A 13945-nucleotide genomic window follows, 5' to 3' on the forward strand; every position below is an offset into this window, starting at 1 on the left:
AAAAATGATAGAGCATGAATCTTGTTACTGAGAGCTCATATGCAGCCTACATTTCTTTTTTTTTTTTTTTTGGTTTTTGGGCCACACCCATTTGACACTCAGGGGTTACTCCTGGCTATGCGCTCAGAAATCACCCCTGGCTTGGGGGGACCATATGGGACGCCAAGGGATCGAACCGCGGTCCGTCCTACGCTAGCGCTTGTAAGGTAGACACCTTACCTCTAGCGCCACCTTCCCGGCCCGAAGCCTACATTTCTACAATTGACTTGTTTTTTTTTTTTTTTTTAGTCACCCCTGGCAGTGTGCAGGGGACAATATATGGTGCTATAAGCAGAGCCCCCAGGCTCCAAAATGAGGACCTAGTGAGATGCAGGTCTGGAACAAGTTGACTCAGGAAATCCACAGTGAAAAGGAACAAGAACAAGTTCAGCAAAGCATCTTAACAAAGACTGAAGAATGAGTGTCTGCCTTCTCTGACCCCTGCTTTTTATTGACAAGAACCAGGCCAAACTCTAGGGTGGAATATGAATCAGCCACATTTTAGGCAAATGTTCTTGTACCACCTTTCCGAGCCATCTGGCTTACTATTAAGACAACAGGTTTTTCTTACTGATAGAAAAATTATTGCTCCAAATATTTCCTAAGTGGTTGCATTCCACTGTATCTAAATATAAAAAAAACAAACAAAAGTCAGTTCTCATAATAAAACCATTTTCCACAATACTGTACATAATACATTCAGGATCACTGGTTGCTTTTTTTTCGCCTTCTTTTCCTTGAATGTGTCGGTGTTTGAGGTGCTTGTGCTACTTCTTTTACTTCAGACACGGGTTGTTTGAAAACTATTTCGTCATCATCGTCTTCATTCAGGTCAGCTACTTCAGATTTTCGTCTCTCCAAAAACGTTGGTGTACAAACTGGTGTGGGGCCCTGGATTCAAAGATATAAAATAGTTAACACAAACATGGAAAGATATTGATAATGACCTCAGTTCCCATCACCTCATCTCAATTTACAAAGTATGCTCTTTTTCTTTTTGTTTTGGGTTTTTGGGTCACACCTGGCAGTGCTCAGGGGTTACTCCTGGCAGTCACAGGGGATCATATGGGATGCTGGGATTCGAACCACCATCCATCCTGGATTGGTTGCTTGCAAGGCAAATGCCTTACCACTGTGCTATCTCTCCAGCCCCACAAAGCATGCTCTTTTTACAGAAGTAAAACCACCTTTCAGCGATAAAAACTTAGCATAGAAACTCCACAGCTGGGCCGGGCGGTGGCGCTAAAGGTAAGGTGCCTGCCTTGCCTGCGCTAGCCTTGGACGGACTGACAGTCCGATCCCCCGGTGTCCCATATGGTCCCCCAAACCAGGAGCAACTTCTGAGCACATAGCCAGGAGTAACCCCTGAGTGTTACCGGGTGTGGCCCAAAAACCAAAAAAAAAAAAAAAAAAAAAAAAAAAAGAGGGGCCGGCGAGGTGGCGCTTGAGGTAAGGTATCTGCCTTGCAAGCGCTAGCCCAGGAAAGATCGCGACCGTGGTTCGATCCCCCGGCGTCCCATATGGTCCCCCCAAGCCAGGGGCAATTTCTGAACCCTTAGCCAGGAGTAACCCCTGAGCATCAGATGGGTGTGGCCTGAAAAACCAAAAAAAAAAAAAAAAAAAAAAAAATCGGGGCCGGGTAGGTGGCGCTGGAGGTAAGGTGTCTGCCTTGCAAGCGCTAGCCAAGGAAGGACCATGGTTCGATCCCCCGGCGTCCCATATGGTCCACCCAAGCCAGGGGCGATTTCTGAGCACATAGCCAGGAGTAACCCCTGAGCGTCAAACGGGTGTGGCCCAAAAACCAAAAAAAAAAAAAAAAAAAGAAACTCCACAGCTAATAAAATATACTTTTAGGGACTAGCTATATTCTGTTAAACTTAACATTTACAAAGACGGTGCTTATTTCTTCCTTCTCTGATAGTAACAATTTACCATCATATTAAAAAGACTAAATTTGAAAGTTGAACAAAGTGGTATGCAAGAAATAAGTGCTCTAGTACAAGTGAGTTACATTCCTGGCCCTCAATGCAGAGTATTGAAGACAATTTTACCTGGCTATCCACGGTGTTTTCAGGAGTCTTAGGACTGATTGCAGCTTCTGTTTCTGTCTTCGTAGTGTCAAGCATCTTCAATACATTTTAAGAAATTTCATTAACATATTCACCATTATTTATTTTTTGGGGGAGACATACCAGGCAACACTCCTGGCTCTGTGCTCAGAAATCTGCTCCTGGCAGGTTCAGGGACCAGATGAGGTGCTGGGATTCGAACCACCCACCACCCTAGATTAGTTGCGTACAAGGCAAACGCCCTAACACTGTGTTATTTATTTCTCCGGCCTCAACATATTTATCATTTACAGGAAATTTTTTTGTTTGAGCCATACTGGATGTGCTCAGGAATTACTCCTAGCGTTGATTGGGGAACCACGATGGATACCAAAGATCAGATCCAGGTTGGACATATGAAAGGCAAATACCCTTGCCACTGTACTATAGCTCTGGTCCCAAGAATATATTTTCTTTTCTTTTTTTTTTTTTTGGGGGGGGGCACGCATACTGGCAGTGCTCAGGGGTTACTCCTGGCTCTGCACCAAGAAATTGCTCCTGGCAGATATGGAGCAGGGGGACCATATATAATGCTGGGGATTGAACCCAGGTTGGCCACGTGCCAGGCAAAAGCCCTACCCCCTGTGCTATTGCTATGGCCCCAGAATATATTTTCTTATTTATTTTACTCAAGTATGTAACATGGATTTGATATGTAAAAATTTACCTCAGTCTTTTCAGGTTTTTTCAAATCAGTGTTGGCAGCTTTCGTGCGTAAAATCTTTAGGAAACACAAAGAAGTATTAAATGGTAGTCTCACGTGTTTAGTGTTTACACTTTAAGTTTAGCATTAAATCTTTATATACACTCAGTCAATTCCTTCTCTAAAGGTCAGAGAATTGCAATGTAAAAAAAAAACAAAAACCCAAACTCACAATTAGAGCAAATGGCCCAAAGTAAAGAGCAAAAGTCTTAAAAGAGGTGCCAGATTAAGAAACAGATTGAAACTATACAGGTGGAAGTAGAGAAAACAAACAAAAAAAATCACATCCTGGGGCCAGCAAGTCTTGATCTGGGAGCAATGTGTAAAGGTAGGCCCTCTTTGGCTGCCTGTTCTGGTTAGAGCTCAGGGGTGGAAATGAGGCCGGCCTTTCTCACAATATAAGGAATAGGCAGGAAACCAGTTCTCACAGGCCTGTTTCAGGCTTCACCATTCCAGCTCAGAGGTTCACAGGAGTACCCAAGAACTATGATATACAGAATGTTTTTCTTTTGAGGAACTGAAATCTGGCTGAAGGAAGCTAGTCTTCTGTATATGAATTCTGGATAGAACTAAACACAAAGATGTTGGTAATAAAATTATGTTAAGCCACATTTAAGATGACCCCCAGCTATTAACCCCAAACAAAAGGTGTTTCCCCAACTTCCTTAAACCTCTTCGATATGTAATAGTTCACCTCATATAGGTAATATCTCTCTCTCCTCTGCCCCTTCTGATTGAATTTAGTACTGGGCCAGAGATTTCTAAGACTAAGAATGCAAACTATACATGCCTGGTTCAAGGTACAATTCCTGGCACCACAAGGTCCCCTGAGCATTAAGCTGAGAGTAGCTTAAGCACCACTGGTGTGGACCAAAACAGCTAACCCAAACAACTTAATTAAAACAGCATTAAAGGATTGCCAATTTACAATCTCAGTATTTACTGACAGCACTTAATTCTGGCAATGAGACCTTTGGGACAGAGAAGGGACATATTTGGGCCATATCCAGCAGCACTCAGGGCTTATTCCTTGCTCTGCGATCATTTCTACTGCTCAGAAGACCATTTGTGGTGCCAGGTACCAAACTAGATCAGCTGTATGCAAGCCAAGAGCCTGAACTCTGCATTCTCTCTCCAGTTCCTGGGTAAAACTAATTTTTTTTTTTGGTTTTTGGGCCACACCCAGCGGTGCTCAGGGGTCACTCCTGAGCTCAGAAATAGCTCCTGGCAGGCACGGGGGACCATATGGGACACCGGGATTTGAACCAACCACCTCTGGTCCTGGATCGGCTGCTTGCAAGGCAAACACTGCTGTGCTATCTCTCCGGGCCCCTGGGTAAAACATTTTTAGTAACCTACAAGCACTACATTTTTCTAGTCAGAGATATGCTATGGTTAGGGAAGTAGAACGCCTGGTCCCATAAAACAAAGAACCATTTACAGAATATTTACCAAAGAGGGGAAATTATAATCAATCCCCTTTTTTGCCAACTTCTTTCTGAGTAACTTTTCTTTCTTTTTAAATCGCTTCTCCATCTGTAATTTTTCAAGAGGTGTCCGGTCCTTATTATATCGTTTTATTGCTGGAAATGATGGATTTTTAAATGGCGTATACCACTCTTGAAAAAGTTCTTCATGTACTTGTTCTGGTGGCATAAAACGGCCTATAAGGGAAACAAGAAAAAGTTTTTAATCAGGTAGGAGGGTGAGGATTTTAATGTTCAGAATTCCCAATGCCATTCCCAGATCTTATTTGAAATATATATATATAGATATATATTCCCACTAACACGCACATTCTTGAAAACATAAAGCAGGTACCCAAAGGAGGAAAAAACCACAATTTACCTGGTAGTTGCAATCAATCTGTCTCCCAGTGTTACCCTGCAGAATGCACCCTCAGCAATAATTTACTTGTTTAATACTTTTTTTTTTGGGGGGGGGGGGAGGGTCACACCCAGCAGTGCTCAGGGGTTACTCCTGGCTCTACGCTCAGAAATGCTCCTGGCAGGCTTGGGGGACCATATGCGATGCCAGGATTCGAACCGCTGTCCTTCTGCATGTGAGGCAAACGTTCTACCTTCATGCTATCTCTCTGGCCTGCTTAATACTTTTATTCATGGCCTTCCCTGTTTCATTCTTCACTTATCATCAGGGGTGGCGAACAGAATTTTTACCCTCACTCAATGACAAAATACAATATGTTTAATTATTGTTAAAATTATATGCTTTTATGTGAGTGTTTGTCTGTTTTGGCAGGTCACTGCGTGGTGTGGCTCTCTGACTCTCAGTTTAAAATTTTGGCTCTTTGTGTCGAACTTGTTCGCCACCCCTGCTTATCACTTTTCTTAAGATCATATCTAGGGGCCGGGCGGTGGCGCTGGAGGTAAGGTGCCTGCCTTGCCTACGCTAGCCTAGGACGGACCACGGTTCGATCCCCTGGTGTCCCATATGGTCCCCCAAGAAGCCAGGAGCAACTTCTGAGCGCATAGCCAGGAGTAACCCCTGAGCGTCACAGGGTGTGGCCCAAAAACCAAAAAAAAAAAAAAAAAAGATCACATCTAAAAATCATGTTTATAGTCTGGGGAACATAGCTCAGTGGGAGAACACACTTCATTTAGATAAGGACTTGGGTTCAATCACCATCTGGGCTGTAGGATAGTAAAGTGCTTGCCGTGTACCTGATGTTCTAGATTTGATTTCTAGCATCAGATATGGTCCCCTGAGCCTTCCATAGGTGATCCTTGAGTGCAGAGCTAGGAGTAAGGCCTAAGCATAGATAGGTGTGGCTCCCAAACCAAAATCAAAACAAAAAATTAAGAAACATCAGCTAGTGATAGTACAGCAGGTAAAGAGCTTATTTTGTGGGGCCGGAGAGATAGCATGGAGGTAAGGCGTTTGCCTTTCATGCAGGAGGTCATCGGTTCGAATCCCGGCGCCCCATATGGTCCCCCGTGCCTGCCAGGAGCAATTTCTGAGCGTGGAGCCAGGAATAACCCCTGAGCACTGCCGGGTGTGACCCAAAAACCAAAAAAAAAAAAAAAAAAAAAAAAAAAAAAAAAAAAAAAAAGAGCTTACTTTGTATGTGGCTGACTCAGGTTTGAAGCCTAGCATCCTATATGGTCCCTCAAACACCATCAGAAGGATTTCTTGCATGTAGAACCAGGAGTAATTTCTTAGGTACTGCCAGAAATGTGAACCCGAAATTAAAAAAATTTTTTTTAAAGGAATGAGTTAAGATCATACTTATACTGGCACCACATGGGCCCTTAGAACCTATGAGTTGGGCCAACACCAAATAAATGTACACATGTATTTACAGGAACCAATTCTGGCAATGTTTTGGTCTAAGAGGTCACTAAGGCTACATTGGAACTGCCAGAGAATAAACTGAGGGGTCTATCACATACACAAGTATGCTCTTTACCAATGGAGCATTTTTTTGCCACAATTTTCTCCGGCCCCATGTATGAAAGATTTTTAACATTTGCAATGCCGGAAACTCAACCAAGTGCCTCACACATAAGACACAAATGCTAGTACTGAGCATATTGCTGCCTAAGTGAGTTTTGTCTGCTTGGTTTTGGTCTATAGAAATCACTTCTGATCATACTCAGGGGACTATATGGCATACTGGGGATCAAACGCAAGTTGGCCACATGTAAGCCAAGTGCTGTACCTGCTGTACTATCTCTCCAGCTCCAAAAGGTGTATTCTTTTTTTTTGTTATTTTTTTGGGTCACACCTGGCAGCGCTTAGAGGTTACTCCTGGCAGGCTCGGGGGACCATATAGAATGCTGAGATTTGAACCACCATCAGGGAGATGCAAGTCAAAACAACAATGAGGTATCATCTCACACCATACAGACTGGTACACATCATAAGGAGTAAGAATAATCAGTGTTGGCAGGAATGTGGGAAGAAAGACACTCTCATGCTAGGGAAACAGGAATACAGGAAGGGGTGGAGGAGGAAGAAAATGGGGGGCACTAGTAGTGGGAAGGTTGCACAGGTGAAAAGGGTGTTCGTTTTATAACTAAAACCTAACCACAAACATGTTTGTAATCATGGTGGTAAATAAAAATATTAATTAAAAATAATTTAAAAAAGTAAAAAAAAATCAAATTAAATAAGAAAAATGTGTTCTTTGAGTAATTCATCCCAATTCTACGTCAGCATAAAAAATTGTTATTCTGGAAAAATCAGTTAAGACTCTCTAGAAAATACACTTAAATCCCTGCACCATTCCTTATCACTGTAAAGATGAAATGAGAAAACCACAATCATGTTTGTAATCAAGGTGTTTAAATATTATTAAAAAAAAAAAGATGATATATGAAAGTTGGCACATATAACCACCCATCACCTACAGACATATTTGCAAGCTAAAATGAAGATCACTTACACTGCAAGAGTCTTTCACCAAAAAGATAATTGTTCATTGTTTCTGCAACTATTTTGGCAACATCTTCAGATTCAAACTCCACAAAGGCATATCCTTTGCTATTTCCAGTCTGTAATGAAAAATCCACCAAAATAAGAACTAAATCCCTTCATCTGTGAATTTAAATAGTTAACTAATTCACCCCATCATCAAATACCAACACCTTTCATTCCAACTTAACTCAAAGAATCTCATGCAATTCAAGAAAAGATCCAAAATAATCTGAACTAACTTTGAGGTATTCTGGATTGGAATAAATTCTTATTACTGTGCGTGTTTTTTTCTTGGGGTGGGGGGGGGGTGGGTGAGGCTATACTTAGCTTTGCACTCAGCAATCAGGGGGAAGGAATATGGAATGCTGTGGATTGAATCTGGACCAGCAAAATGCAAGGGAGGTGCCTTACCCATGATACTACTGCTCAGGCCCCTGAATTGGAATTAATTTAACAGCAACAGCCATCAGTAAAGAAAATTTAGTAGGTTCCCGCAGACCATCGATCCTTATTTTTGTCTCATGGACAGCCACAGCATTCATCTATTAACACTAATGAGAATGTAGGATGCTTTAGAAAATGCAGGCAGTGACTTCCTCCTGGCGGTACTTGAGGACTACATGGGATGCCAGGGATTAAATCTGGGTTGGCCTTGTGCAAGGCAAACACCCTATCCACCGCACTATCACGAAGGCCCAAGGTTACAAAATTCTTATTTACCGTATATACTATAAACCCAGTTTTTCTGGCAGAAAATTTGTACCGAAAACCCTGAACTCGGCTTATACTCGGGTCCTATTTAACCCACAATATTCTGCACCCCAGCAGTGATGTTATTATCTGAGAACTTGATCGTGATGACAATGTCTATGTTGATATCTCACATCAGATACAGCCAAAGCTCTGTTTGGACAGATGATGATAATGAGGAATCCAATTCTGAAGGATTTTAACCTTTGTAATTTAGCTTGATTACTTGTTAAGCTATGATTTTAAAGTTATTGTTGCTAGTTTACAGTTTTCCTGTAGCAATAAATACTGAAAAACATTTAACCTACTGATTCCTCAATAATTCTAATTGTTTTGGGTATATATATATATATATATTTTTTTTTGGTTTTTGGGCCACACCCCTTTGATGCTCAGGGGTTACTCCTGGCTATGTGCTCAGAAATCGCCCCTGGCTTGGGGGGACCATATGGGACGCCGGGGGATCGAACCGCAGTCCTTCCTTGGCTAGCGCTTGCAAGGCAGACACCTTACCTCCAGCGCCACCTACCCGGCCCCATGTTTTGGGTATATATTTTTATTTTTGAAATTTACCAGTGGCTACTGCATTTTTCCACCTTGGTTTATACTTGAGATACTAAGTTTCCTCAGTTTTTAGGGTAAAATTGGAGGGAGGGGTTGGCTTATGCTCGAGTATATACAGCATTTTTTTTTTGGTCACACCTAGTGGTGCCTGCCTCCAGGCAGGCACGGGGACCATATGGGATACTAGGATTCAAATCTGAATCAGCTGCGTGCAAAGCAATCGCCCTACCTCTGTGCTGTCTCAGGCCCCAAAATTTTTATTTCTATTTTTTGTCCCCTCCCTACTTATAGCCCGGGTGTTGCCCAGGCATGATTTCTGGTGGTGCTGGGCAGTGACAGGGTTCAAAATGGGTTCAGCTTCATACAGTCAAACCTTTAGCCCCTGAACTAAATTTCTCTGGCTGACTTAGTTATTACTTAGTATTTCATTCTTATATTGCTGGGGGGTGAAAGCACACCTTGTAGTTTTTAGGGATCACTCATGGCAAAACTGGAGGACCATATGGGTGCCATTTCTTTTGTTTTTTTGTTTGTTTTGGCCACATCTGGTGACATTTAGGGGTTACTCCTGGCTATGCGCTCAAAAATTACTTCTGACTTGGGCAACTATATGGGACGCTGGGGCTCAAACTGTGGTTCGTCCTAGGCTAGCGCGGGCAAGGCAGATGACTTACCGCTTGCTTTCACCGCTCCTAAGTGCCAGGTACTGAACCTGGTAAATCATGCGCAATGCAATTGTCCTACTGATTCCAGTCCCCTCCTTTTAATTTGGCCACTGTAGGGTATCTGAGCTTAAGTTAACAGTCTTTATCAGTAATACTGACTTTGGTTGGTTTGTTTGTTTCTGGATCACATCAAGCACTGTTCCGGAGAGGAATATATGTAGGGTTCTGGGACCTGAACCTGAGTTGGCTGCATGCAAGGCAAGTGCCCTACCTGCCGCACTATCTCTCCAATCCCAATTTGGCTCTTGTGGCTATTTCAGGTCCTGAATTTCACCCACTTCCCTTTGTGGAGGTTTATAAAAAACAACATGTCCATAATTATCAGCTTCTGGAAATTAAAACTAATAAAAGAAATATCTCACCTTTGTACTTCTGGACAGTCTGAGCTTTGTGACAGTGCCAAACTGAGAAAAGTATGCGAGGAGCTGAGTTTCATAAAGTGTGGGTGGCAGATGGCCCACGTAGATCACTCCTGGAGTCAATTGTTTGGGTTGCTGCTTTTGCTGAAATCACAAAGAACAAGCAAACACATACTTTTAAATGGAAATACCCCACTGCAATAAAACCTGTAAAATCCCCTGCCTCTCGGTTTAAGAAATTAAGAAGATACTTTTCCAACACATTATTCAAAATCCTTTGGGGGAAGCACTACAAAAAACGCACTCTTCAATTTTGTGTTAAGAGGCCTGTTTGTTTACGCATACCCATCTAATCAAATAATTTCAAGACCTTTTTTTCTTTTGTTTTATTTTTTTTTTGGGTCAATCCTGGCAGGCTTGGGGGACCATATGGGATGCTGGGATTCGAACCACCGTCCTTCTACACGCAAGGCAAACGCCCTACCTCCACGCTATCTCTCGGGCCCCTCAAGACCTTTTTTTCAACATCAGGTCCTTTCCTTGCACAGAAAAAAAAAATTTGAATCTTACCAACGTGCATTCTCCACTAATCAAAACAGGGTAAACGGGGACCCTGACAGCCAAGTGGAACTTAGCAACACAATGTAAACTTTTAAAGTACTTTAAAAACATGGGCCGAGGACACAACTCAGAGCAAAGACCTGGAAGCCACTTAGGTCAATCCTGGGCTCAGTCCATGCTCCACTCTCGGTCCTCCCAGCAGCACTGGGAGCGATTCCAGCAATGGATCCCCTAAACCAGTGGTTCTAAAATAGTGGGGCGCGTTTGACCTCCGCAAACACTGTCACAACAAGCTAAGCCCCATATTTATGTCTCTGTGTGTCTCTCTGGAGCTGAGAGTTGCTGCGTCCTGCTTCAAAGCCCGCTTCGAAAAGCTAGGCATTGCGAAACGTGCTCATTGTAGCCATTGACGCAGACATCGCCTCTGATTTAAAAAATAAGCTCAAATTATTTGTATATATTTTTGTTTTGCAGGTTTAGGGTGCGAAAAATGTTTTCTTCTTCCTAGAAGGGCACGGCAGAAAATAATCCGAGAAGCACTGCCCTGAACACAGCCAGGTGTGGGGGGGAACAAATACCCCCAAAGCAGCTCCTCGTCACATGACTGCTTCCAAACCTCCAACTTCCCAAATGAGGCGAAAGCACCGAGTGCAGCAGGAGGCTCAGCACGCTCCCCGTCACTCCTGGCTCCACCTGGCCCAAGCTGCCAGGCCACCGCATGGGATGCGGCCTACCCAGCTCGGCGGCAGGGCGGCAGAAAGGAGAGGAGGACCCAGGCGCCCGCTCACCTTTTTCGCGCGCCGGCGCATCTGCGCCACCTCCTTCCGAAACTGCTCATCCTTCTCGGGGTTCAGCGACAGGAACGGCTTGGCGGGGCCGGACAGAGCAGCCATGGCCAGAGTCCCGAGAGGCCAACTCCGCTCCACGCGGCGCAACCGGAAACGCCGACCTCCACGTGACGCCAAGGCGGAAGTGAGGGAAGCACGTGATTAGGCGTAGGGGCGGGACGACGCTCCGGGGCGGGGCGGGACGACGCTCCGGGGCGGGGCGGGGCGACACCAGGGCTAAGTAGTAGGAAGGAGCTCGGGCGCCACCTATCGGTAGGGCGCACCTGGATCTGGCTCTCTCACTGGCAGCAGCCCTGACATGTTTGTTTTCTGGGCAGTTTAAAAATTAATTAATTGGGCCGCAAGACATAGCACAGCGACGTTTGCCTTGCAAGCAGCCGACCCAGGACCAAAGGTGGTTGGTTCGAATCCCGGTGTCCCATATGGTCCCCCGTGCCTGCCAGGAGCTATTTCTTTTTTTTTTTTTTTTTTTGGTTTTTGGGTCACACCCGGCAGTGCTCAGGGGTTATTCCTGGCTCCAGGCTCAGAAATTGCTCCTGGCAGGCACAGGGGACCATATGGGGCGCCGGGATTCGAACCGATGACCTCCTGCATGAAAGGCAAACGCCTTACCTCCATGCTATCTCTCCGGCCCCAGCCAGGAGCTATTTCTGAGCAGACAGCCAGGAGTAACCACTGAGCACCGCCGGGTGTGGCCCAAAAACCAAAAAAAAAAAAAAAAAGAATTAATTAATTTGGGGGCCGGAGAGATAACATGAAGGTAGGGCGTTTGCCTTGCATGCAGAAGAACGGTGGTTCGAATCCCGGCATCCGATATGGTCCCCCGTGCCTGCCAGGAGCAATTTCTGAGCCTGGAGCAAGGAGTAACCCCTGAGCGCTGCCGGGTGTGACCCAAAAAACAACAAAAAATTTTGTATTTTTGGGTTTGGGGTCCTACCTGCTAGTGGTCAGGGCTTACTTTGGCTCGGTGTTCAGAGATCACTCCTGGCAGGGCTTGGGATCCTAAGGGGTCTCAGGGATCAAACCCAGGTAAGCTGTATGTATGCAAGGCAAGTTTTCTGTGCTCTGCTGGCTGTACTATGTCTCTGGACCCAGAAGAGGATTTAAAAACGTATTGGGTTATAACTTCATGGTTTAGCAAGTTGCTCCTATTACAGTTGTTTTAAGGCATTAAATGTGCCACCGCATTCCCAACACTAGTGTCACCTTCTCTCTGAGGAAGGGAATGTTTTCAATTTCAGGGTAGGGAAGATAGCAGCCCACAGGGCTGGATTTCAATTCTGGACATGTTGAGACAAGCATGATCAGGTGTAACTTTCTAGCCTCTAGCATTGTTGGCCCAAGCTCACACAACTCACTGGGAGTTGTATTTGAGCCAGTTTGGGGACCCTTTCCCCTGCTCCCAAATAAACTCTGAAACCACTCTTCTATGTTATTAGCTCTACCGACTGAGCTAGCTGAGTGGCTAGCCATTCTCTCTCTTTTTTTTTTAAGATTAGGGCCAGAGCAATAGCACAGTGGTAAGGCTTTTGCATTGCACGCACTGACCCTGGGATGTATCTGGGTTCTATCCGGCATCCAATATAGTCTCTTGAGCCTGCCAGGGGCGATTTCTGAGCAGAGAGCCAGGACTAACCCTGAGCTCTGCCCGGTGTAGTCCCAAAACAACAACAATAACAAAGCAAAAATTGCTCTTTGACTTGTTTCTGGAGACCTACTATGAGACTTGTGATTCGTATTAGAGCCACAAGAGGCCTTTGGAAGCAATTGTGTGGCCAAGGGAATGAAAAGTTATTTCCTTTTGGCTTTGAGTGCTGGGGATAGAAATTGGGTCCTCATGAATAAGGCACTAAAGGAGGTGGCATTTGACCTGAGGTGAAGATCTGAGACCTGGAAGCCCAAAGTACTATGAGAGATGATAGGATGGCAATCCTTGGCTGAAACTAAGAGTATTTGGTCCAATGAGGAATGAGGGGGTAGGCTGGAACTAAAGGGCTTTGTGTCAGGCATAAGATTCACTGACAGTAAATGCAGCGAGATATGATTTTGTCTCGTCCTTTCTAGAAATATTCTATTAAAGGCAAAGAATGGAAGAGTGGACTTTAGAAGGAAGCAAGGAGCTCAGGCTACAGCAATAGTCCCAGGGTGGATATGAGCAGCTGTTTGTAATCAGCATGCTTAGATGGGGGAGTGACCAAGTTCAGGTGTGGGGTAGAGGGTTAAACTGGTGGACTGTACGAAGAGGGGAGGGCTAGTACTTTCCTTGGGAGCCTCTCTCACCCTAAGCTCCCCTCCATTGTCATTTCTCCTAATCCTAGTCAGGTTTAGCTTTCTCTCTTTAGGGCACACTCATGTTTTCATAAATAGGCTGGGTTTTGGGGCTGGAGAGATAGCATGGAGGTAAGGCGTTTGCCTTTCATGCAGGAGGTCATCAGTTCGAATCCCAGTGTCCCATATGGTCCCCCTTGCCTGCCAGGAGCAAGTTCTGAGCCTGGAGCCAGGAATAACCCCTGAGCACTGCCGGGTGTGACCCAAAAACCACACACACACACAAAAAAAATAGACTGGGTTTTTAGGAGAAGACTAGTTACAAGCAAGATTTTTTTTTTTTTTTTTTTTGGTTTTTGGTTTTTGGGCCACACCCGGCAGTGCTCAAGGGTCACTCCTGGCTGTCTGCTCAGAAATAGCTCCTGGCAGGCACGGGGGACCATATGGAACACCAGGATTCGAACCAACCACCTTTGGTCCTGGATCGGCTGCTTGCAAGGCAAACACCGCTGTGCTATCTCTCCGGGCCCTTTTGTTTGTTTTTAATGTCCTAGGAGTGTTATTTCCTTGCAATGTATTCTAG

The 13945-nt window shown here is 44.7% G+C and overlaps 1 protein-coding gene across 1 annotated transcript; it reads right to left on the reverse strand.

The window, feature by feature from the left end:
- Positions 1 to 653: 653 nt before the first annotated feature.
- NIFK (nucleolar protein interacting with the FHA domain of MKI67) lies at positions 654 to 11201 on the reverse strand. Its single transcript, XM_049773156.1, has 7 exons — positions 11035 to 11201; positions 9689 to 9829; positions 7256 to 7364; positions 4303 to 4514; positions 2815 to 2868; positions 2091 to 2165; positions 654 to 930 (listed from the first exon to the last, which is right to left on the reverse strand). The coding sequence occupies exons 1-7, from the start codon at positions 11137 to 11139 to the stop codon at positions 745 to 747; spliced, it is 882 nt and encodes a 293-aa protein (XP_049629113.1). The 5' UTR covers positions 11140 to 11201; the 3' UTR covers positions 654 to 744.
- Positions 11202 to 13945: the final 2744 nt, after the last annotated feature.

Source organism: Suncus etruscus, chromosome 5, assembly GCF_024139225.1.
Source record: "Suncus etruscus isolate mSunEtr1 chromosome 5, mSunEtr1.pri.cur, whole genome shotgun sequence".
Classification (NCBI taxonomy): domain Eukaryota; kingdom Metazoa; phylum Chordata; class Mammalia; order Eulipotyphla; family Soricidae; genus Suncus; species Suncus etruscus.

Excerpts from the sequence above, each read along its gene's own strand:
- NIFK (XM_049773156.1), bottom strand. The coding sequence starts at position 11,139 with ATGGCTGCTCTGTCCGGCCCCGCCAAGCCGTTCCTGTCGCTGAACCCC. Across the intron at positions 7,365-9,688 it reads GACTGTCCAGAAGTACAAAG|ACTGGAAATAGCAAAGGATA; the intron begins GTGAGATATTTC and ends TTTTCATTACAG. Across the intron at positions 4,515-7,255 it reads TGGTGAAAGACTCTTGCAGT|GCCGTTTTATGCCACCAGAA; the intron begins GTAAGTGATCTT and ends TTTCCCTTATAG.